Below are 23,559 nucleotides of genomic sequence, written 5' to 3' on the forward strand. Positions count from 1 at the left end.
ACAGCTGTTTGTAAAACTGCATTAGCTATAAACCAAGCAACTTGGCTAAGGGCCACATGAATTCTTTTTCTCTTAGCATTAATCTGGCAGAGGAAGAGTTCTCTCCGTGTGTGTGTGTGTGTGTGTGTGTGTGTGTGTTGGGGGTGGTAGAAGGTTGGAAAGATCGGGATTCAAGCTTAACCAGTAGGCACCGGTTTTGTGACCCAAGGCAAGTCAAATGACTTGTCCTCCAGACCTACTTTCAGGCAAGGTGCAGATCTACATAGGTGGAGGAATTTCCTCCTTGGAGTTTCCTTTACCAAAGAAATAAAAGGTCTTGCCTCCGCCCCAGCCCCGCCCCAAAGGGGGAGCACGGTAAAGGCAGATCTAGTTTTCAGTGTTCAGTAATATTTAATAATCAAAGAAATTTTTCTTGTGCCATTTTAAAGCATTTTTATTTAATAATGCAAAAACGTGGCCATCATTAATGAGCTTTAGAAAGCACTACGGGTGAGCCCAAGGAAAAATTTAAAATAAGTGATCCCCTACAGCGGTGAAATCACAATTTAAGGGGGGATAAAGACCCCTTTCATAGAAGAAAAGACCTTTAGTTCCTCTCTTCACCGATTTTCCCTTTTTCTGGTTCCCACGGCGCTGGTAAGAGTGGGGAGTTCTCTTCTCTCTCCACCCCTGCCCAAAGGCTTGTTGGTTTCTCGAACTGCTCTACCCAGAAACTAGGTGAAAACAAGCAGCCCACTCACCTGGGCTGGCGGCCCGGGCCCGAGCTCCTCTCGGAGGGGAAACGGACGGACCAGCTCGGGCCCTCGCGCGGCTCAAGTTAGGAAATCGCGGCACGGTCCCCGCCAGCGCCTGGAACGCCTCTTCCTCGTGTGCCTCCCCTCCCCCACCCCAAACGCCCGCCCGGCCCGGCCCGGCCTCCCACGGGGCCCGGGAGCGCCCCGGGGCCGCGGGCCGGGCCCGAGCTGGGTGCCAGCAGCCCCGCCCAGCGCGCTCTGCACTGTGGCGGTTCGGCGGAGACACGTCCTGGAAACGCCCGGACAGGAAGAGCGGCTCCGACTGACACGTGGACTTGACGCGGCGCTCCTCGGGAGTCTGGCTCTCCCTGCGGACCGGACCCGCGAGATTCGGGGGCGTGTCGGAAGGAGGACGAGACGGTTCGCCGGCCGACCCGGTCCTGGGCCGGCCCCTCCCGGCCCTGTCCTGCCCGGCCCAGCCTCCTGGGACAGGCACCGGTGCTCCCGGGACTGCTCCGCCAGCCGCGGCTGTGCAGCCATGGGCAAACGCGCCCGAGGCAGCCCAGCAGAGCCCTAGCGGAGGAGGTCCCCCTCCTGGCTCCCGTCCCCCCGGGGACCATGGCCTCAGGACACTGTAAAGCGGGGCTAGCCCCGCTCCATCACCACTGTCACCATCAGCTCCAGCATCAGCTGTCGCTCCAGCCGCCGCTGGGGTCCAAAGCACCTTGCCCCGAAAAGATGAAGAGAGATGGCAGCGCAGAGACTTACTGGTCCAGGTAGGAAGAACTAGCCCTGTGCCTGAAGTACCTATCTCTAGGTCTTCTGACCTTTAAGGCCCTCCGTCTCTGTAGCTTTAAAAGTTATGATTTTTAGATGACCAGTTTTAAAAGAGAGAGAGAGAGAGAGAGAGAGAGAGAGAGAGAGAGAGAGAGAGACTGTGTGTGTATGTGTGTTGGGAGAAGGTCGCATATTAATATGTATTGTAAATAGTAGCAAGGCTACAGGTGTAAGCCTTAGGGATAGTGTCTGAGGAATGAGTAATGTCTAACTTGTTTTTGCAGAGGATCTTGTTTGTCACCAAGATCACTCTCACAACGGTTTTATTAAATTTGGACGTTATATACACAGATGACCTGAACGTTTGGTGCACCCCCTCTTGGGATAGGCAGACGAATATGGGAGAAAGCAAAATTACCAGGCTCAAGCATAATGGGACTCCCACACCTCTGAAGGACTATAAGGTAGAGGGGGGGGCGGGGAAGAAAGAGATTAATTAATCTGGAGATTAACTTGAATTCTGTTTGTGTATTTTATACATAAATATGGACAGACATTTCAAAAAGTTTTTACTATTAGTATGGAGTTTTGCTGGTACAGTTAAAACAGCTACCTATTCTCAGTGTGAGTGAAAGAATAATCTTTAAGATTTTCTAAGTCCTTTTCACATTGTTATCCCATTAGATTCCCTTATCCCTGAGAAATAAGTATTATAGATATCACTAATTTTGCAGAGGGTTAAGTAAGCTCTGAGATATAAGACTAAAAAGTTAAATTGCAGAAAGTTTTGACCAGAACTCAAACCTAGTCTTTGCAACTTACTGTGGGACTTTGACCAAGGTATTTTTCCTCCCTTTTACCTTAGTCTCCTCATCTGTAAAATGAGGGGGGTTGATCTGCAAGGGTTTCTTCGGGCTCTTTTAGAGAGTATGAATTTTAGATGAAGTATTTGGTCCTGAGTTCACTGAATGGCCCACAGCACCCTGCCACCTCTCCAAATACTTATTTTTCTCTGTGAAAGAGATACTTAGATTCCAAGACAGATCCTGGGAATTTTGCTGACTTAGGTACAACTACAGAAAGTTGCTTAACTTCTCAGTGTTTGCAAAAAATGAACATTTTTATATAGTAAATAAAACCAATTCAATTCAAACATTAAGTACCTACTACATACCAGGCATTGAGAATGGAAGAGAAGCTTTCTAAAAACTCATTTTTAAAATGAGCTACAAATTCTCCCTCCCAAAACATACACACACACACACCAAAAAACAAACTGAAGACTCACAAAAAAATTTAGATATAATGGGAAAATACCTGCAACATTCACATTTTAATTAGGATAGTGATGAAGATTAAGAGAAACAATATAAGGATTGGGGTAGGGATGATTCTGGTAGGAATGTGTAGGAAAGATGCAGAAATGAAAAGTGAGCAATCAGTCAAAGAAAAACCCTCAAATTAAAATGAAAATGGCAAAATAGTGACAAAACAGATGAATAAAGAACATGGTGAATTATAAGGGAGTATTACAGGTAGGTTGGGAGGGGGAGGGAGAGTGACACTTGAAGAATTGAGTAGGCAACTGCCTACTCAATTGAGGCAGACTTTTCTCTTCCAGTGACCTATTAAAGTCTGTGGGAGCTGTACTTTGAGGCATAATTTTAGATTCTGGGTTACTTTGAACCATAGTTTAGATTCTGGGCAGGTCACTCACACTCTCCATTTCCTTCCTTTCACCACTTTTCTTTCACAATTATTTGGTTCTCAAGGTGGAACATGACTTAGCTCCATTCCTGAAGCAGTGGTATATGATAATTTACAGGGCTTGGTGATAATTCATAGAGCCTGAGTGTTTTAAAAAAAAACCAGCATGGTGGGGGGGCGCTAGGTGGTGCAGTGGATAAAGCACCGGCCCTGGAGTCAGGAGTACCTGGGTTCAAATCCGGTCTCAGACACTTAATAATTACCTAGCTGTGTGGCCTTGGGCAAGCCACTTAACCCCATTTACCTTGTAAAAACCTTAAAAAAAAAGAAAAGAAAGAAATCTCCATTCAAATCATACCTTTATCACTTGTTATATGTGATATTGAGTAAGTCAGTTATTTTGGGCACAAAACCCATCTGTAAAAGAAAGGGAGTTGAATTAGACAGTCCTTGAAGTCTAAATCTATGATCTTTATAATGCCAATACTACATTGCATTTATATAGAGTCTACAGTCTCTTTAATTTCTATGGATTCAAGTACCATCTCTATAGGGATGACTTCTCTGTGAGCTTTAGTATTGCATGGCTCAAAATGGATGGGCCTTAGGAATCTCAAACTTAGTTTAAAACAGAACTCATCACATTTTCCCCTAAACCTGTTCTTTTTCCTAACTTCTTTTTCCGTTGAAGGCACTATTATCCTTCCAGTTACCCTGATTCACAGACTTCATCACCCTTGACTCCTGTCCCACCCCACATATCCAATCAACTGTCAAATATTGTAACTTCTACCATGATATCTTCTTGCAATTGTACTTTATCTCTGTTCCCAAGATTTTAGTTCAGGGCTTTAATCACCTCTTGCCTGGACTGCTGCAGTAGCTTTCAACTTGACCTCCCTGTCTCAAGTCTTTCACCTCTTCATCTCATCAAGCCAATACAGCTGTCAAAATTATGTTCTTAAAGTACAAGTCTGACCTGTCATTCCTGCTCAAAAAACTCCACTGGCTTCCTTTTGCCTCTTGGGCAGCTAGGTGGTGCAATGATTAAAAGCATTGACCCTGGGGTCAGGAAGACCAGGGTTCAAATTTGGACTCAGATATTTATTAGTTGTGACCTTGGGCAGATCCTTTAACCCTGATTGCCTTGAATCCTGGGCCATCTCCAGTTGTCCTGATCCATATCTAGCCACTTCACCCAGAGGACTTTGGAGGAAAAAGTGAAGCTAGAGACCTAGCACAGAACCACACCTTCACTCAAATCCAATTCTCAAGCATGTCATGGCATCACCTCCTTGATGTCATGGTCTTTTTTGAAAACAAAGGACAAACATCATCATCATTATTGTGATTATTTGCCTTTAGGATAAAATTTAAATTCCTCTCTTTCTCTTCAAAGTCTGAATATAGTTTATCTTTCCAGACTTATTTCACATTAACCCCACTGACTTGCACCCTGTAGGTATGTCTGACTGGTCTATTTGCTATACCTCACACAGAACCTTTTGTCTTCTCTGTACTTTTGCACAGGCTGTCCTCCATGCCTGGAATATACTCTTTCCTTACTTCCATCTATTAAAGTTTTTAGTTTCTTTCAAAGCTTAGCTCAAAGTATCATCTCCTACTTGAGACTGCTAGTGTTCTGGGGGAAGAGTAGAAGGATTTTTGTAATATGTACTAGTTGTTTCTCCTAATATTATTTAAAGTATCTGAGGGTAGGTGTTTTATTTTTGTCATTGACTCTCTAGCACCTATCAAAGTATTTGGAATATACTAGGTGCTTAATAAATGCTTGTTGATTAATTAATTCAAGCACTTCAACATAAAAGTATTGCTGTTTGATCATTGTAACACCTTTCTAAGTACTTAGGATAGACACTATTATATTCATTTGACAGTTGAGGTATCTATTGCCCACTGAGAAATGGTCATACTGCTCTATAGTGGCATATTTAGGACCCAGGTCCACATTGTGTATGCTTTCTACTTGTGGCACAATGAAGACAGCAGCTTTTGTTGTCCTTATTGTTTAAAAGTTCACCAAATTTGAAAATACTCAGGACTGCTTCAATCCTTTTCAGTTTTTGTTTTTTACAAAAAAGTCAACTATACTTCCTTATTGGCAAGGCAAAAGAGAATTAAAAAAAAAAGTAGAAATAAAAGGCTTGCCCACACTTTAACAATATTTAACCACTAGGTAGTTGGAACTTTCTATTTCCTGTGGCATCTAGGTCTTATTGGTTCTCTGTTTCTTGTGGCTGGATGAGAGCTGAGAAGGGAGCAGCACCAGGATGGGGATCAACACACAAAATCATGGTAATCAGGTATAACTGAGAGTGATTCTCTAGTCTAGAGAAAGGTGTGGCAGTACCTTTGATAATTCCACTTCCAATGAAGAATTTCTTAGTGTGAATGTTTGTTAAAAACCTAACCTCCCCTTTTCAATTTTCTAGTAATAGTAAGAAATAATATTTCTTTAATAGCCCTTTCCAAACTTCCTCTCTTCCCTTAAAGGTAGGTAAGAGATTGAGAACAAAAATCTTACTTAGGGAAATAGATTAAGGGGAGAAAATATATATATATTTTGTCTTTCCCTATCCCTTGAAGTAATGATGTTATGATCCACTCTCCATTCAGAAATGATATTTATTCCTTGAGAGAAGTGGTTAAAGATGTAATTGGATTAATAACTAATTGTTTTACCTCTGTAAAGAACTGTTCTGAAATATTAAATATTAAAGTATAAAATACAAAGTATAAAAATATTAATATTTTTAATTAATTAATTAAATTAATATTAATTAATATTAATATTTTTCTTTAACATTGGAGTGAATTCTGGAGGTTACTATCTGAACTGAGAATTGATGAACGTTGGTGGGTAAAGAAAGAGACAATACCTTGTGGATTCAGACCACCAATCCAGAATCAAAGTAAATGATGGAAAGTGTCCTATGACCAACTTATTCTAATAGATTAGATTGATTTCATCTGCAATTGTATTGACCATTGTTTTTGCATTTACTGCCCTCACTGTATCATCAAATACTTTCCTTGTTTGTGGAGCAGGACTTAGATTGACCTTAGCATTGAATGTCAGTTGTCATGTTCTTGTCTAATCATGCTCTTGACAGAAAGGGCAAGGCACAAGAAACAGTACTGAATGCCTACTAAAGGAGTGAATAACAGATTCTGAAGATCCCCTGGCAGGAGAAGATACCAGACATTGAGGGTCTTTCTTGAACTGAACTGCCTAGCTTTTCAACATTGCTACAGAGTGTACTACAATGTGCTAGACACATTGTTAGAATGCCAGATGTATGCTTGCAAAAAAACTATTTTAGGGAGAACTCATACAGGGTAAGTTCTCACAAGGAGGTCAGAAGAAGCAATACTGAGACACCCTGATGGTCTCATTGAAGAATTTTAGAATTGCTTGTACAACATGGAAGACATTGACACAGGACTATTCAGCATGGCATGCCCTCATCAGTGAGGGTGCTGCTGCACTCTGTGAGGAAGCTGAATTGAACCAGTTCAAAGGAAACATGACATCTATAAGTTTAGAGTACCCACTCCAGGTGTTCACATGGACTATTTGTGCCCAACTTGTGGTAGAGCATTCCAAGCTCTTGTTGGTGTGATCAACCACAGTAGACACACTGTAATTTGTCTCAAACCTAGTGATATCATTTTGGTCTTCTTCAATAATGAAGGACAAGAACTATTGCACATAAAGGGAATAGAAATTTTTGACTGGTTGTGTCATGAATTTTGGGCTCCAAGGAAGGGAAGTTTTTTGTGTTAGAAGATTCAAACAATAGGAAATATTTTACAACCTTTAACTTAACTCAGCTAATCGATCATCAAGAGAAAGAAAATTTGGGCTTCACTTCCACAGATTAAAATTGATTCAGCAAATATTTATAAAGAGGTATAAGGTATATAAAAAATTAAATGGTTTCTACTCTCACAGAGCTTTGGTTCTATAGATGGGATGTAGTACATGCATAGATAAATATAATGCAGGATTCTTTGGGGAGAGAGGGATCACAACAATTGGAGGGGACCACAGAGATCTTTGTTAAAGAAGTAGAACATGGAGCTGAACTTTGAGGGATTCTGACAGGTGTTGATGAAAGAGGAGTACATTACTGGTTTGCAAAATAACTTGGGCAAATTCTTGGAGGCTGTTTAGGGAATAGTTCAGTTTAGTAGGAAATAGGTAAGAGATGGGGGAATAAAAAGAGATAAAGTGTAGAGGTAAGTTGGAGCCACAAGGTGGAGAAATTTACATGCCAGACTAAAGAGTTTGTAGTGTAATCCTATAGATAATAGGGAGCCCCCCTTTTTTATAGAGGAATAACATGATTATAACATTATTTTCATAACTATATGATAGGTGGCTCCTCATTGTGGGTGAAACTGGGAGCACACTGCGGAAGAAGATTTGTAAATGGAGAAAAGACTCAATCACCATCTACATTCTGCCTCTTTCTTCTTGACTTTCTTCTGTAGTCTCTCAGTTAACTTTACGAGTAGAATAAGAGATTAAATACTTTTGGTGCTCTTTGTTTGGTTTGGGTTTGGAAATGATCCACCCACACTGTTTAAGAAATTAAATTCGGAGTTCTTAATAATGTTGAACTATTCTGGTTTTTAAAGCATTTTTATGTTAGGGAGGGTATCTTTTTTCTATTCAAAAATATTTTTTATTCATGTAAAATATTTTTATTGGGGACTTCTTTTTATATCACAGTTTATTATCCTTAACAGTTTGAAAAGTGTGAGGTGGAACAACAGAGTTGTTTTAATTTATTTTCTTCTTATTGATAATTTGGAGAATTGTGTCATATAATTAGTTATTTTTGAAGTTCTTTTTAAAAGCATTTTCTTTCATCACTAAAATTAGTGGATTAGATTGGGGGAATGCCTGTTAGGCTTATATGTTTATGTCACTTCTTTACATACCTTGGATATCAGAATTTTATGAAAGCTAGCCTGGACTAGTAAATAGAGAGCCTGCAAGTCAGGAAGATCTGAGTTCAAATTCTACCCTTGATACTGACCTTGTGGTCCTGGGTATGTCACATTGCTGTAGGTAACTTGATAAGACTTTAAATAGCAACCCACTCTGGCCAAGGGAACTCCTCTTCATGGAGTTCCTTTACTTATGAAATCACAGGTCCAATTTCAATCCAATGAAAAAGTTATTTGATGAAAATTTTCTTCTCAGTAGATAACTTTTCTTCTTATTTTGTAGCATTGACTTTGCATAGTGCTTTTACATTTTGTATAATTGAGATTTTTTTTTATCTTATTTTTGATATCCTTTATCCCTTTGCCTATGAAGCCTTGCTTTAACTATAGTTATGAAAGATACCTCCTCTATTCTCTTCTAATTTTTAATTCCATTACCTTTTATATTTAGAGCTCATCTATTTGGAACTTATTGTGGAATATGATGTAAGATGATGGTTTAAATCTATTTTCTGCCAAACTGCTTGCCATTTTATGAAGGTGTTTTTGTCAGATAATACCCTTTACCTAATTGTTTATGTTGTTGGATTTATTAAACACTGAGCCACTGTCTTTATTTACTTCCATGTTTTATTTGTGCAGTGTGTTTCATGGATCTACTTTTCTGATTTTTCTTGATGATTTTACAAAAAGAATTCCCACTTAATGTCTCTTTTTTCACCCTTGTGGCTTTATGCTTAAAAGCATCGCTGAATGGACTGATTTCCTAATGTCATTTATCTTATACATATTATTGAATTTCAGAGATGAAAAGAACATTAGATATCAACTAGTCCAATGAGTACAAAGACTCAACAAATGATTTGTTCAAAGTCACAGAGCTAGTTAAGTGGCAAGTGTTCTTACTCTCAGTTTAGTTTGTTTTCCAGTATTCTTCCCTGCTCTCTCAAGGATTCCATCCTAATTTTAGGTGACTCTCTGAGCCTTTTTGTTTTTAGTTTTTAGTTTTTGCAAAGCAATGGGGTTAAGTGGCTTGCCCAAGGCCACACAGCTAGGTAATTATTAAATGTCTGAGGCCGGATTTGAACTCAGGTACTGCTGATTCCAGTACTGGTGCTCTATCCACTGTGCCACCTAGCCACCCCTCTCTGAGCCTTTTTGATAATTCTAATCTAACTCCTCACTCAAACATTTAGAATTGAAAGGAATCTCAGAGGCCATCTAGTTCTATATCCTTAATTTACTAACAAGGAAACAAAGACCCAGAGAGTAAAAGTAACTTGCCCAAGATCACCAAGGTAAATAAGAAGCAGAGACAGAATTTGAATGCTTATCCTCTGATTTTGAATCCAGTAGTCTTTCCATTCTGCCATAGATAACCAAACAACTACTTTTTCATATATTTTTTTTCTCATTGACCTTTCTGGAGTGTCTGTATTACACATGTTGAAGTCTAATACTCTGGCATGATTTTTGAATCTGTAACACAGATGTGATAAATTTGTTCAAGTTTGGGTTTGAGCAGAGTAATGAGGAACAAAAAGTTAATTACACTTGAACCAAATATGTAGCAAGTGGACTGGTCCTTTAAGAGAATTAACCCCAAGAAGCGGCTAGGTGGCCCAGTGGACAGAGCACCGGCCCTGGAGTCAGGAGTACCCAAATTCAAATGCAGCCTCAGACACTTAATAATTACCTAGCTTTGTGGCCTTGGGCAAGCCACTTAACCCTATTTGACTTGCAAAAAACTAACCCCCCCCCCCAAAAAAAGAGAATTAAACAAAGAGTATGTATGAGATATAGTGGGAATTATAAGGGGGAAATGGTATGATTTAGGTACTAAGAAAGACAAGATTCTGCACAAAGAAAGATGATTAGCAAAATATTGTGAAGAATTCTGTTCTTACAATATCCTTTGTGTATACCTCAGTATCTCTTTCAGGGGCCAGATAACTCTGGCCCACATCTGGGGCATGACAGCTTTGGCATAATATATGGGTCCAGAATATGTAACATATTGCAAAAGTTTCTGATCAAATACAAAATTTCTGAGATAGTTATTATCAATACAAGGATGGCACAGAAAGGCACAAAATAGCAGTTTTTTTCAGGGATGTTAGAAAAACATTAAGATAGCTTTTTGTAGGCAGAAAGTCAGCATGGAAAATACAAACTAACTATTTGCTGGCTTAATACTTTTTTTCTACCTTTCATTTCCATGGTATCAAATTCATCACAGAACTATTAAATTGAATTTCCCCTCCATTTTCCTTCCTTTTCCCCTTCCTTCCTACCTGTCTGTCTATCTATCTATCTATATCTATCTATCTATCTATTTATCTATCTTTTTTTATTATTTTGTAGTTTTCAATGGTGTAAATTAGGAGGGATAGGGTGGATTAGAGTAGGGGCAAACTGTTATCCTAGACTCAATTCCCTTCAAAGCTGATCCTAGCCTGCAACTTTGTGTCATTAACCTCCTCTATGTATTTAAAATTCCTGAAATGCATGCCTTTGTTTATACTTCAACTCTTTATTTATTGAGCATATTTCTAACCTGTGGCGTATTTACATTTTACATTTTTAATTTAAATTTTAACAGGGTCCCTCATTTGAGCTAGACCCCACTTAGCTTAGATGGAAAACCAAATGAAAAGAGATATTCTGTCACTTTTGAACAAGATCTCACATATTGGGAACATTTTATAGATAAAAATAAGGGTTACAATGTACATGTAAACTTAAAGTTCCCAGCATGACTTGATGGTCTGGAAACATTCAACTACCTTACACAGACACATGAGGTTTGTGTCCTACTAGCCAGCTTTTTTTTTTAACTTAACAATCCTGACTGTGTCACTTCATATTTAGATATTTACCTAGTGTTCACGGTGGAATGCATTTGCTAAAGGGCTGAAATGTTCTAGTCAGAATATCTGGGCTTCAAACTGGACACACCAGGAAGGAGTATAGGAGTAGGTAAGAAGGGAGCTGTTGAGACTCAATAGCAGTTTTCATCCACTTATGTAAAGGGATAGTTTGATGAAGACTTTGGTTGTAACTCTTATGGAAGAACATGTTATTTGAGAACAGTCTATTCTTTTGTAAAAGAAACCCATACTGTATATGCAATTTAATCACTCAACAAGCAATTAACTATCTGTTGTATTCCAAATCCTGTGCTATGCTTTGAGGACAAAAAAAGAATGCTGTCATTTAACTTATATTCTTTCAACAGAGAAAATATATACATCTATAAATATAAACTATATCCATATACATATTTTAGATATGAATACATTTATATTATATTCATATGTGCATTATTAAGGTAATGCAGCAGTAGTGGGAATCAGATAAGGCTTCATATAGAAGGCAGCTAGGGATTGATTTTAAGAGGCATAGTTAAGGATATGACTCATTCCAAGATTGGGACAGTCTTTGCAAAGATGGGAAGGTGGATTGGAAACCAGAAGTAAGGATTTTAAGGGCCATCAGTTTGTATTTTATATGAGAGGTAACAAGACGCCATTGGAATTTATTGAGCAGAAAAGTGATATGGTTGGTCTGGTGCTTTAGGAATATCAGTTTTAGCTATGTGAAGGAGAAATTAGAGAAGGAAGAGACTTGAAGCAAGAAGACTTAAGGAGGAGATTTTTGTAATAATCCAGTCAAGAAGTGATAACTTGAAATGGAACTACAACCATATGAATAGAGAGCTTTAATAGATACAAGAGTTGCTGTGGAGGTAGAATCAGCAACATTTGGATGTATGGGATTAAGAGATAGTGAGGAGAAGATGGCGACAAGAAGGGATCAAGTCTTAGGACTGATAAAATTCATCAGCTAAGGACTGTAACTAAACTTTCGAGAGACAGAACCCACAAAGGGACCCAGTGAGGCAGTTCTCCTACTCAAGGTAACCAGGAAAAGAGCAGAAAGACTCTGCTCCCCGGTATTGGAGAGGCAGGCGGCCTGCCAGAGGGGTGGCCCGCCAGAGCCAAAGAACCTCAGCCTCCCGGAGGCAGCCCCAGGGCGCTGGGGGTCTCAGCTCACAGCAGTAGGGGAGTCTCCTGAGCTGCACCCCGAGGAGCACCGGGCACAAAGTGGGGGAACAGCAGGAGACCTCTGCCAGAGAGAGCACGTGGAGCCCAGCCCTCAGGGCACACAGCAAGCAGCAATGTCTTTCCCCAGCCCTGATCCAGGAAACGGAAGCAGGCGGAGCCGGTAAGCAGGAGCCCCCAGGGCATGAACCCATTTTGCTGAGGGAGGGGAGTGAAGAGAGACTGCAGAGCTCTGTCCTCTGCCCCTGGAACAGGACTCTGGGGCTCTGACCACATTCAGATCCTGACCACAGTCTAGGCCCCCCAATAGAGCAGTAGCCCCCCCCACATCAGCCCCTTGGCAGAGAGGGGCGCTTATGGTCATTCACAGACCAGGAGGGAGGACAGAGGCCGCACACACTGAGACCCTTGTGGGAGTGTCCCAAAAGCTCAAGAAACGCCCCAAACCAGGCCCAGGCTGGGAAAATGAGCAAGCAGAGAAACAAAAAGAAGACTATTGAGAAATATTTTGCAAATGAGCCCAAGAAGGACCAAAATACTCAGTCTGAAGATGAGGAAGCACAAGCTCCTGCATCTAAAGACTCTTAAGAAAAACAGAAACTGGGCTCAGGCTATGATAGAGCTCAAAAAAGAATTTGAAAATCAAATGAGGGAGTTGGAAGAAAAACTGGGAAAAGAAAGGAGAGAGAGATGCAGGAAAAACATGAAGGTGAAGTCAGCAGCTTAGTCAAGGAAATCCAAAAAAATGCTGAAGAAAATAGCATGCTAAAAACCAGCTTGGGTCAAATGGATAGAACAGTTCAAAAAGTTATTGAGGAGAAGAATGCTTTAAAAAGCAAAATTGGCCAGATGGAAAAAGAGATAGGAGGACTCTCTGAGGAGAACAAATCCTTCAGACAAAGAATAGAATTCAGGGAGATTGATGAATTTACCAGAAATCAGGAATCAATACTTCAAAACCAAAAAAATGAAAAATTAGAAGAAAATGTGAAATATCTCATTGAAAAAACAACTGATATGGAAAACAGACTTAGGAAAGATAATTTAAAAATTATTGGAATGCCTGGGGGTCATGATCAGGAAAAGAGCCTTGACATCATTTTCAAAGAATTACTACAGGAAAATTGCCCTGATATTCTAGAAGCAGAGGGCAAAATAGAAATGGAGAGAATCCACCGATCCCCCAGGGAAGGAGATCCCAAAAAACCGACTCCTAGGAATATTATAGCCAAGTTCCAGAATTCCCAAGTCAAAGAGAAAATATTACAAGCAGCCAGAAGAACACAGTTCAAATATCGTGGAGTTGCAGTCAGGATCACACAGGACTTAGCAGCAGCTACATTGGAAGCTCCTAGGCTTGGAATACAATATACCGGAAGGCAAGAGAGCTTAGAATGCAGCCAAGAATGAACTGCCCAGCAAGGCTGAATGTCCTCTTCCAGGGAAAAAGATGGACTTTCAATGAACCAGGGGAATTTCAAAGCTTCCTTTTGGAATGGCCAGAGCTGAACAGAAGGTTTGATCTTCAGATACAGGACTCAGGTGAAGCATGGAGATTGGAGGAGAGGGGGGAAATATGAGGGACTTAATGAGGATGAACTGCATATATTCCTGCATAGAAAAATGACACTGATAATACTCATATGAACCTTCTCAGTTAATAGAGCAGGTAGAGAGAGCTTTTATAGTTGAAGCACAGGAGAAAGCTGAATTCGAAGATAAAATATGGTGTAAAAATGGAGTCAATAGAAAAAAAGGGAAATGGAATGGGAGAAAGAAAAAGGAGAGGGGGGAATAGTCCAAGTTATTTCACATAAGATTTTTTTTATTACAACGAGCTATTGCAATGATATGGAAGCGGGGAGGCAAGGGGGAATGAGGGAAACTTTGCTCTCATCAGAGATGGCTAGGAGAGGAAACAGCAAATATACTCAATGGGGTATAGACATCTGGAGTAAGAAGGAGTGGGGAGCAGGGGGAAGGGGTGGGGATATGAATAAAGGAGGAGAGGATGGATCATGGTGGGGAGAGTGGCCAGATATAACACATTTTCTTTCTTACTTCTTGCAAGGGGCTGGGAATGGAAGGCCTGCCCAGGACCAGGTGGATTCTGGGCCTAAGGGGTGGTATGGGAGCTTAGGGCTTCTTGGCCCCAGGACCAGGGATCTGTCTGCTGTGCTACTCAGCGACCATACAGCAAAGTCATAGTGAAAGGAAAGAGAAAACAGAGTACGTGGTAGTGGAGAAATAAGAAAGGAGGGAGTTGCGATCAGCAATGGCAAGGGTGGAAAAATATGGAAATAACTTTTGTGATGGACTTATCATAAAGAATGAGATCCACCCATGACAGAGTTGTTGGTGTTGGAACAAAGACTCAAGCACATTTTTTGTTATTATTATTTGGGGGAGGGTGCAGGGCAGGTAGGGCTGGATGGCCTGCCTGGGGCCACATAGCGAGGTGATCTTTGGGTGTCTGGGGCCGGATTTGGACCCAGGTGCTCCTGGCTCAAGGGCCAATGCTCTGTCTGCCACCCAGCCACCCCTACTATTATTACTATTTTATTTTATTTTGGGTCTTTTTTTCTTTATTATTTTTTTTTTTTTTTTTTGGTTTTTGCAGTGCAGTGGGTAAAGGGTGGCTTGCATGTCACACGGCTGGGTGATTGTTGGGTTTAAGAGGCTGGATGTGGACTTGGGTGCTCGTGGCTCCAAGGCTGTTGCTTCCTCCATTGCGCCACCTGGCCATACCTACAATTATTACTATTATTATTTTTTATTTTAATTTTTTTCTCTCCCCTTTACTTTTTTCACCCAAACAAGTCTATCTATATTCATGGGGGAGGAGGGGTATTTTGTTTACTTGTAAACAAGAATATTTTATTAATGTAAAAAACATTTGTACAAAATGAGAATAAAAAAAATAAATTAAAAAAAAGAGATAGTGAGGAGCTGAAGATGACTCTTCCTGTGTGATCAGAGAGATGTTAGTCTTCTCATTAGAAATAAGGAAGTTTGGAAAAGGAATGGGTTTGAGAGGAAAGATGATGGGTTTTGGATATGTTCAGTTTGAAATGGCTTAAGGGACATGCATTTGAAAATGACCGTAATGTAATGGGTGATAGGACTGGGGATCAGGATGAGACTAGGGATATTTAGATTGGAATTGTCAGCATAGAATGATAATTAAATTCTTGGGAACTGATAATATCAATTCACAAGAATTTATTAAGCTCTTACTATGTTGTAGGTTCTGAGAATACAAATTCAAGCACACCAGACTTTATCCTCAAGAACTGAACACATATTCATGTATTTAGATACATATAAAACATACAAGGCTGATAAAAAGTTATGCTTATAAAATTGGGAGGATGCACTGGCACCTTAAGGGACAAGGAAAGACCATTTGAAGAAAATGGTATTTGAAATGAGTCATGAAGGAAACTGGAAATTCCTGGAGAGAGACTGTTGTCCATTCTCTTCCCTTTGTAAAACCCATGACCTTTTGCTGCCTTGGTGAGCTGCTCTGTTTAAAGGTAAACCAGGCTTCTTTCACCTTCTAAGTACAGTGATGGAAAGCTTGGGTAAACTGGGTGTAAGGAATAATAAATATCCAGGGATTCTTGTCCTGGTTATTTGATTGCAAGCTTCAGATTCAGAAAACTACAACTGAGACCCTGCTTCACTCCTGGTGTCAGAGCTTGCCTCTGAACATGGTCTAACGTCTGTACAACCTCTTAAGCCTAACCCTCTAGGCACAGTATTCTCTGGGTAGTTATTGACAGAACTGCTGATTTGGCACCCATTTCTATATCCTACACAAAATCAAGGCCCTCTGTGCCAGAATTTGGATTTCTTCTTTTTTTTTTACAAGGCAATGGGTTAAGTGATTTGCCAAGGCCACACAGCTAGGTAATTATTGTCTGAGGCCAGATTTGAACTCAGGTACTCCTGACTCCAGGGCCAGTGCTCTATCCACTGCATCACCTAGCTGCCCCTGGGTTTCTTCTTAACTTGCTACACAGCCTCTCCTTGCATTGAATTCTTTGTGCAGACATTCCATCTCACAATCTGCCATCCTTTGCTGACCTGGGCTGGAAAAAGGATTCACTCTCACTTTTTCTTGGATTTCCTAATCAGGCCTCTATCTGGTACATTTTCTTTTTTTTTTTTTACGTTTTTTTTTTTTTTTTTGGCAAGGCAAATGGGGTTAAGTGGCTTGCCCAAGGCCACACAGCTAGGTAATTATTAAGTGTCTGAGACCAGATTTGAACCCAGGTACTCCTGACTCTAGGGCCAGTGCTTTATCCACTGCGCCACCTAGCTGCCCCTGGTACATTTTCTAAATCTGTGAGGAGTAGTCGTCTTGGAGTAGAATTTGACTGTACTTTTTTTTGCTATTAGTCATTTTGGTTCTGTATTCACATTGTACACACACACACACACACACACACACACACACACACACACACAGCATGGTACAGTGAGAAAAAATTCTAGATTTGGAATAAGAAGATCTGGGTTTCAATCTACCACTTGGTAAACTGTATCTCTTTAGACAATCACTTTAACCCTGGTCATGTGGGTGGTCTGCTGGCCTTTGTCTTCAGCTCTCTTCCCTTTTCCTTCTATAGTGTTTCACTTAGTGATCTCATTAATTCCCATGGATGCTGATGATCCTTTTTTTAAAACAATTTTTAATTTATTATTTATTTGTTTTTCGCATCATTTTCTTTTTTAAATTTTGTCTTTCAAATTGCTCCCATTCCCATTGAGAAGGCAGTCAACTACATGCATGTGAAATGATGCAAAACACATTTGCCAATTTTTTTTTAAAAAGCAAGAAAGATAAAGTGAGAAAATTACACTTCCATTTGTATCCAGAGTTCATCAGTTCTTTTTCTGGAGGTGAATGATGTTTTTTTCATTATATATACTTTGGAATTGTCTTGGATCATTGTACTGATCAGAGTAGCCAAGACTTTCACAACTGATATCATTACAACATTGTTTTTACTGTGCATAGTTATGTCCCAGTCTTTCTTATTTCACTTTGCATCAGTTCACATAGTTCTTTATGCTGATGACTTTTTAAAAAGCATTTTATTTATTTTGAGATTTATAATTTTTCCCCTAATCTTGCTTCCCTCCCCCCACCCCACCCCCAGAAGGCAGTCTGTTATGTTAGTCTTTACATTGTTTCCATGGTATACATTGATCTAAGTTGAATGTGATGAGAGAGAAATCATATCCTTAAGGAAGAAAAATAAAGTATAAGAGATAGCAGAATTGCATAATAAGATAGTTTTTTTAAATTAGAGGTAATAGTCTTTGGTCTTTGTTCAAACTCTACAATTCTTTCTCTGCATACAGATGATATTCTCCATCACAGATACCCCAAAATTGTGCCTGATTGTTGCACTGATGGAATGAGTAAGTCCATTAACGTTGATTATCACCCCCCCATGTTACTGTTAGGGTGTACAATGTTCTGGTTCTGCTCATCTCGCTCAGCATCAGTTCATGCAAATCCTTCCATACTTCTCTGAAACCCCCTGGTTTCTAATGGAACAATAGTGTTCCAAGACATACATATACCATAGTTTGTTAAGCCATTCCCACTAGTAGAGTTTTGCATTCTATGTCTTCCTCTATATGCTGATGACTTTTAACTCTACTTAGTCATCACCAACCTCTTTGCTAACCCCCTAGTATGCTTTCCCCTACCACTTATTAAACATCTCAAATTGGTTGTCTTACAGATAATTGAAACTCAAGTGATCCCAGAATTGAACTCATCATTTTTCTCCCCTCCCCCCCAAAAAAAACCCTTTCTAAACTTTCTTATTGTGTCATGAACACTGCCACTGCCAGTGACTTCCAGAATCAAATATGGATTTCTCTCTTTGGCTTTTAAAGCCCTTCATAACTTGCTCTCACCCCCAATTGTTTCAGCCTTTTAAACCTTTTAGGCTGATCCTATCCCCCAAATATTCTTGGGTCTAGTGACACTAATCTTGCTGATCCTTAAATGAGACATTCCATCTCTTTAGTTCCACACATTTTAAGGGTTGCTATCTGTACATGGAATACTCCTTTCTCATTACCCCTTTGACTTTCCAGGCTTACTTCAAGTCCCTGCTAAAACTCCACCCTCCATAGGAACCCTTTCACAATCCCCTTGCATTATAGTGTTTTACCTCTGAGATTGTCTCCCATTTCTCCTTTCTTGTGAGTGAAATTCAACATAGGTAGACTAAGAAACACTGACAGAGCATAAATCTGAAAATAAAGGGAGTCTAATGACTGCCTCAGCCAAAAGATCTAGATCAAGATGCAATTCTTTTTTATAAATATAGAACAAAGAACAGAAGAAGGTAGGTGAGGAAATAATACGATTTGTTGTAGAGTTGACAGCATCATGGGAATGAAGATAACATGATTGGTTACTTAGCTGATGTATGAGGAACACTGTGATTGTTTAGAAGTTGGAATTTGGGGACTAGCTACAAACCCCTCCTTCCTTCTTGTGACTAAGAAAAATTCTTTGTTACCTGCAAAAATAAAGACAATGGATTAGATTCCTTGGTTAGTAATCCAGGCATCCTTCAAGGATAGCTTGGTGGAGTAATAATATGGACCAGACTCTTTGGTGTCCACTTACATCCCTCAGGTTTCCAAGTGATTGGCAAGAAAATGAGATTTCTAAACTTAAAACATTAGAGGCCAGCAAAATTTCTGACCTATGTTCAGAGATAATCATAGTTACAGGAAAGAAATCAATTAGTTGTAAATAGGCTCAATAAGAAATGATTTAGGGGCAGCTAAGTTGCCCAATGGATAGAGCACCGGCCCTGGAGTCCGGAGTACCTGAGTTCAAATCCGGCCTCAGACACTTAATAATTACCTAGCTGTGTGGCCTTGGGCAAGCCACTTAACCCCATTGCCTTGCAAAAACCTAAAAAAAAAAAATGATTTAATTTAATCTTCTCACATGTATATAGTTTGTTTATACATCGTTATATGCATGCTTCTTCTCCCATTAGATTGTGATCTCCTTTAGACCAGGAATTGTCTATTAACTTTCTTTCTACTAGTTTTTATATCCCTATTGTTTAGCACAGGGACTGGCACTTAGTAGGCAATAAATGTGAGTAACTGCTTGATCCCAGTTTCCTTATTGGTAGTTTTGACCCAGTGACCTCTAAGGTCCTTTCCAGCTTTTAATCAGTAATACCCTAATATACAATGTGGATGCTGTTCTGTTAAAGATAATTTACATTACCTTCCTTTTTTTGAATACTGGACAAATAACAAATGGGTTACATACAGTTCATGTGTAATAATTCTAGTCTTAAAATACATAGTTTAGTATAGAGGATAGAATATTGGTCTTGAAATCAGGAAGATCTTCATTTGAATTCTTCCTCAGATACTTGCTTTCTATTTGTATGACCATAGGCAAGTTATTTAATTTTATGAGTCCTAGTTTCTTCCTCTGTAAAATAAGAATAATAGCTGTTTCTTCATCTGTAAAGGTAGGGCACTAGAAAAGTTATCTTAAAATTCTTTTTCACCACTAAATTTTAAAACCTCACCTCAGTAGAACCTTACCTAATTCTGTTGGTGACAATATTAGATATGACATTTTTTCCAAATTAAATATAAATTTAGCAAACATTGTTCTGAGTGGCCTCTTATATTCCCAGCTCTAGTTGAGTGTTGCTATTACAATACAAGATGAAACAAAAAAAAAAGATGAAACAGCCAGTCAGTATCTTCAAAAAGCAAGATGTTCCATTCTCCTTAACTTTTCAGCTTCAGATCTCAGAATGACTGACAATAAACTTGGTTTTCCTGTCTCTCAAGTCCAGAACCCTTATCTACCCACTAGGTACTGCTATCTTTCCAGCTGCTTAAGTTCCTTCTAGCTCGAAATGCTCTGGTCCTATGATTATGTCTAATCTTCACATAACCTCTGGGAAATTTAAGGCAGGGCAGGCAAACATTATCAACATTGTTTTTATACTAAGATACACAGCAAATATTTGATGTAATATAGTAAGTGGCAGTGTCAGGCTCCTAATTCCTATTTCTGGTGATAGTTGAAAATATAGTACAGTTGTAGTATTGTTTCTTCATCTATCAGAAGCAATTCATCCTCTTTCCCATCAAAAGTTCCTCTAAATTATTATGAATTCCTTTCTTATTCCCCAAATGAGCCAATCAAGAATCATATGAGTTTCATATGACTAACCTTTGCAATCTTTGTGAACAATTTCCCTTTTTCCATAAGCAATGAAATCCTCCCCTTCCCCCCTACCCTTTCCCTGAGGAACTATTACTTGTATATGTATGTGTTCTTATCTGCTTCTTAACCTCCTTTTCAGAATTTTAAGTTCATGAAAAATAACCCAAAGTTTGTCTCATTTGAAGATTCTTGGGTCAAATCTAGCTGCTCATTTTCCCAGCAAATAAACCTAAAGTTGTAATCAGTTCCTTTTATTGGATATATTCTCTTCTTGTTGTTGTTGGGTTTTTTAACTTTATACTTTTCTAGAATTTTGTATTTTTCTGACTTTGTCATATTCCTTGAGGTGTGAATTAAGTATAGCAAACTGAATTTTACGCAGAAAGGGGGAAGAGCCAATTAGTGGTTTTTCCAGAAATAAACTCTATTTATTTGTGATGTATTCTTGACCTAACAAGCATGTAAGTCTGCAGTTTTCCCTGGTACATTTAAGTTTGCTTATAGATCATTAACTATTTACCCTGACCTTCACTATTTATCTGATATGCTTGTGGTTGATAATAAAGTTTACAACTCATTTTTAGGAAATTGGATCTACCAATAGAACCTCTCAAACAGCATAAACTAATAGGGAATCCTAGAAGATATGCTTTGTCTTGCCTCAGAGATGATTCTTGGCTTTTTTTTTCATTAATTTTTTTAGGGTTTTTTTTTTTTTGCAAGGCAATGGGGTTAAGTGGCTTGCCCAAGGCCATACAGCTAGGTAATTATTATGTATCTGAGGCCAGATTTGAACTCAGGTAGTCCTGACTCCAGGGCCGGTGCTCTATCCACTGAGCCACCTAGCCGCCCTTCATTAATTTTTTTAAAGGAAAAATATCAGGTTACTTTAGTATTTTATGTCTTGCTCTGTCAAAGAGAAAACAATTCAAGTTGTTTTTAAATGGTTTAAGGTCTGCTATTAATCTGATTTTACTTTCTTGGTTCTTCTAGGCCTGAATGCCAAGTTTGGATTGTAATGTTATTATTGGGGACATGTCTTCTTTACTGTGCCCGGGTCACCATGCCCATCTGTGCTGTCTCAATGAATGAAGATTTTGGCTGGAACAAGAAGCAGTCTGGGATCCTGCTAAGTAGCTTCTTCTGGGGTTACTGCCTAACTCAGATCATGGGAGGCCACCTTGGAGATAGGTGAGTTTACTTTTTCCCATTTCAGATGTTCCATGGCTTGGCAACTTCCCTCATCCTACTTTTCTTTCTTCCAGTCCCCATTTTCCCCACATTTTTAAGGGAAAGAGGATACCTAGAGTTTTGCTTTAACTAGGTTAATGCTTATCAAGTTGGAAAAAAGGTTAGGAAAGATAATTATATAATAGGATAGGAGAGGAAATTTTGACAGGAAGATTTTTTTGAGAGAGAAAAAGTAGTAATTTTCCTTTTAAACTGTAATGAAAGAGAAAGGACTCAAGATAAAGACATATTAGAGAGGCTATCCTTATAATTTAAAGCAATTATAGGTTATGTGATCAAAGATACTTTCTTAGATCCTGTTTGGGAAGGATACATGAACTGACCCAAATACATAAAAGAACAGAAGAGTTGTAGACTCTCTCATTTCCTGGTTCATCTGGCTTGTTTGTTTAGAGGTATTGACTGAACAAAGATGACTTCACCTGCTATAACATATCAATTATATATCTCCCTTCCAGCTCCTCTTTTCAAACAGTTACATTGTAACCTCTTTATACTCTAGTCATTTTCTCTTAATTCCTTAATCTTGCCTTAAATATTAAAATATTAAACCTCTTCTTTGTAGTGAAGGAAATATATATATATATATATATATATACATACACATATATATATATATATATTATACACACACACACACACACACACACACACACACAATATGTAAAGCCAGTAGACAGAGAGGAAGAAGGTGTTTTTCCTTATCACTTCTCTAGGCCTGAGAGAATCACAATTCATTGTTTTCAAGTGTTTTTAATGTCATTATTACTTTCATTATAGTATTTATATTGTTTATTGCCATCTTGCTTCAGATGGCCTCACTTCACCCCAGTCTTCCTAATGTATCTCTTAATTCCTCATTTGTCATTTCAACTATGGTTATCACAAGGCAGAAGGAGGGAAGAAGGAGAGAAGACAGAATGGGGAAAGGGGAAAAAGAGAGAGAGAGAGGTGGAGGTGGGAGAATGAAGGTAGGGAGGAATAAGAATAAGAAAGAAAAGTAAGAAAGAGTGGGGAGGGAGAAAAAGAATAAAAGAGAGGGATAAGAGAAGAGCAAGAGGAATGGGAGAAATGAAAAGACAAAAATGCAAGTGGGAGAGGGAAGAAGGAAGAGGATGGCAAAAAAGTGGAAGAGAGGGAAGAGATGGGAGAAAGAGACAAACAGATGGACAGACAGGCTGATATATAGAGGCAAACGTTAAGACAGATACCAGAGAGAAAAACAAAAGAGAAAGGAGGGAGAGAAAAGGAGTGGGAGAGAGAAAAGAAAGAAAAGAGAGATGGGGGGGGAAGTTGAGTGGTCTTCCTCCATTTATTACCCTTTTTTTTGAGTATACCTCACTTTCCTCCTTTCATGTAAATTCCATCTCCTCTTTCTTCCAGGATTGGAGGAGACAAGGTCATCTTGATCTCAGCTTCAGCCTGGGGTTTCATCACAGCTGTCACCCCATTGCTCTCCCACATCAGCAACTCCCATTTGGTCTTTATGACTCTCTCACGAATACTAATGGGATTGTTTCAAGGTGAGTCTCAAAAGAATTTGCTGTTTTTAATTTGGTGCTTTTTTCTCTTATTTGTCACTTTCTTAATAAACTGCTCTGGTCCAAACAACCAGGCAAAACCTAGACAAGGTGTATATATGCATGTAGGTGACTAAATCTCACCTGACTCTGTACTGTTGGGCACAAATGGGAAATGGATTTCTACTTGTAAGAAAGAAATAATGTAAGAAGTTCTTTGCAAATTAGGAATTCTCCAAATATAAGAAATTATTATTATTTTAAAATATATTTTC

The 23,559-nt window shown here is 39.2% G+C and overlaps 1 protein-coding gene across 2 annotated transcripts in view; it reads left to right on the forward strand.

The window, feature by feature from the left end:
* Positions 1-918: 918 nt before the first annotated feature.
* SLC17A9 (solute carrier family 17 member 9) overlaps positions 919-23,559 on the forward strand; it is a 43,597-nt gene continuing 20,956 nt past the window's right edge. For both annotated transcript variants that reach the window (XM_074210449.1, XM_074210450.1), the window contains exons 1-3: positions 919-1,510; positions 21,507-21,704; positions 23,148-23,287. In XM_074210449.1, coding sequence (XP_074066550.1) covers positions 1,353-1,510; positions 21,507-21,704; positions 23,148-23,287 — 496 coding nt within the window. In that variant the 5' untranslated portion in view covers positions 919-1,352. The remainder of the gene's footprint in view (positions 1,511-21,506; positions 21,705-23,147; positions 23,288-23,559) is intronic.

Source organism: Macrotis lagotis, chromosome 1, assembly GCF_037893015.1.
Source record: "Macrotis lagotis isolate mMagLag1 chromosome 1, bilby.v1.9.chrom.fasta, whole genome shotgun sequence".
NCBI classification, from domain to species: domain Eukaryota; kingdom Metazoa; phylum Chordata; class Mammalia; order Peramelemorphia; family Peramelidae; genus Macrotis; species Macrotis lagotis.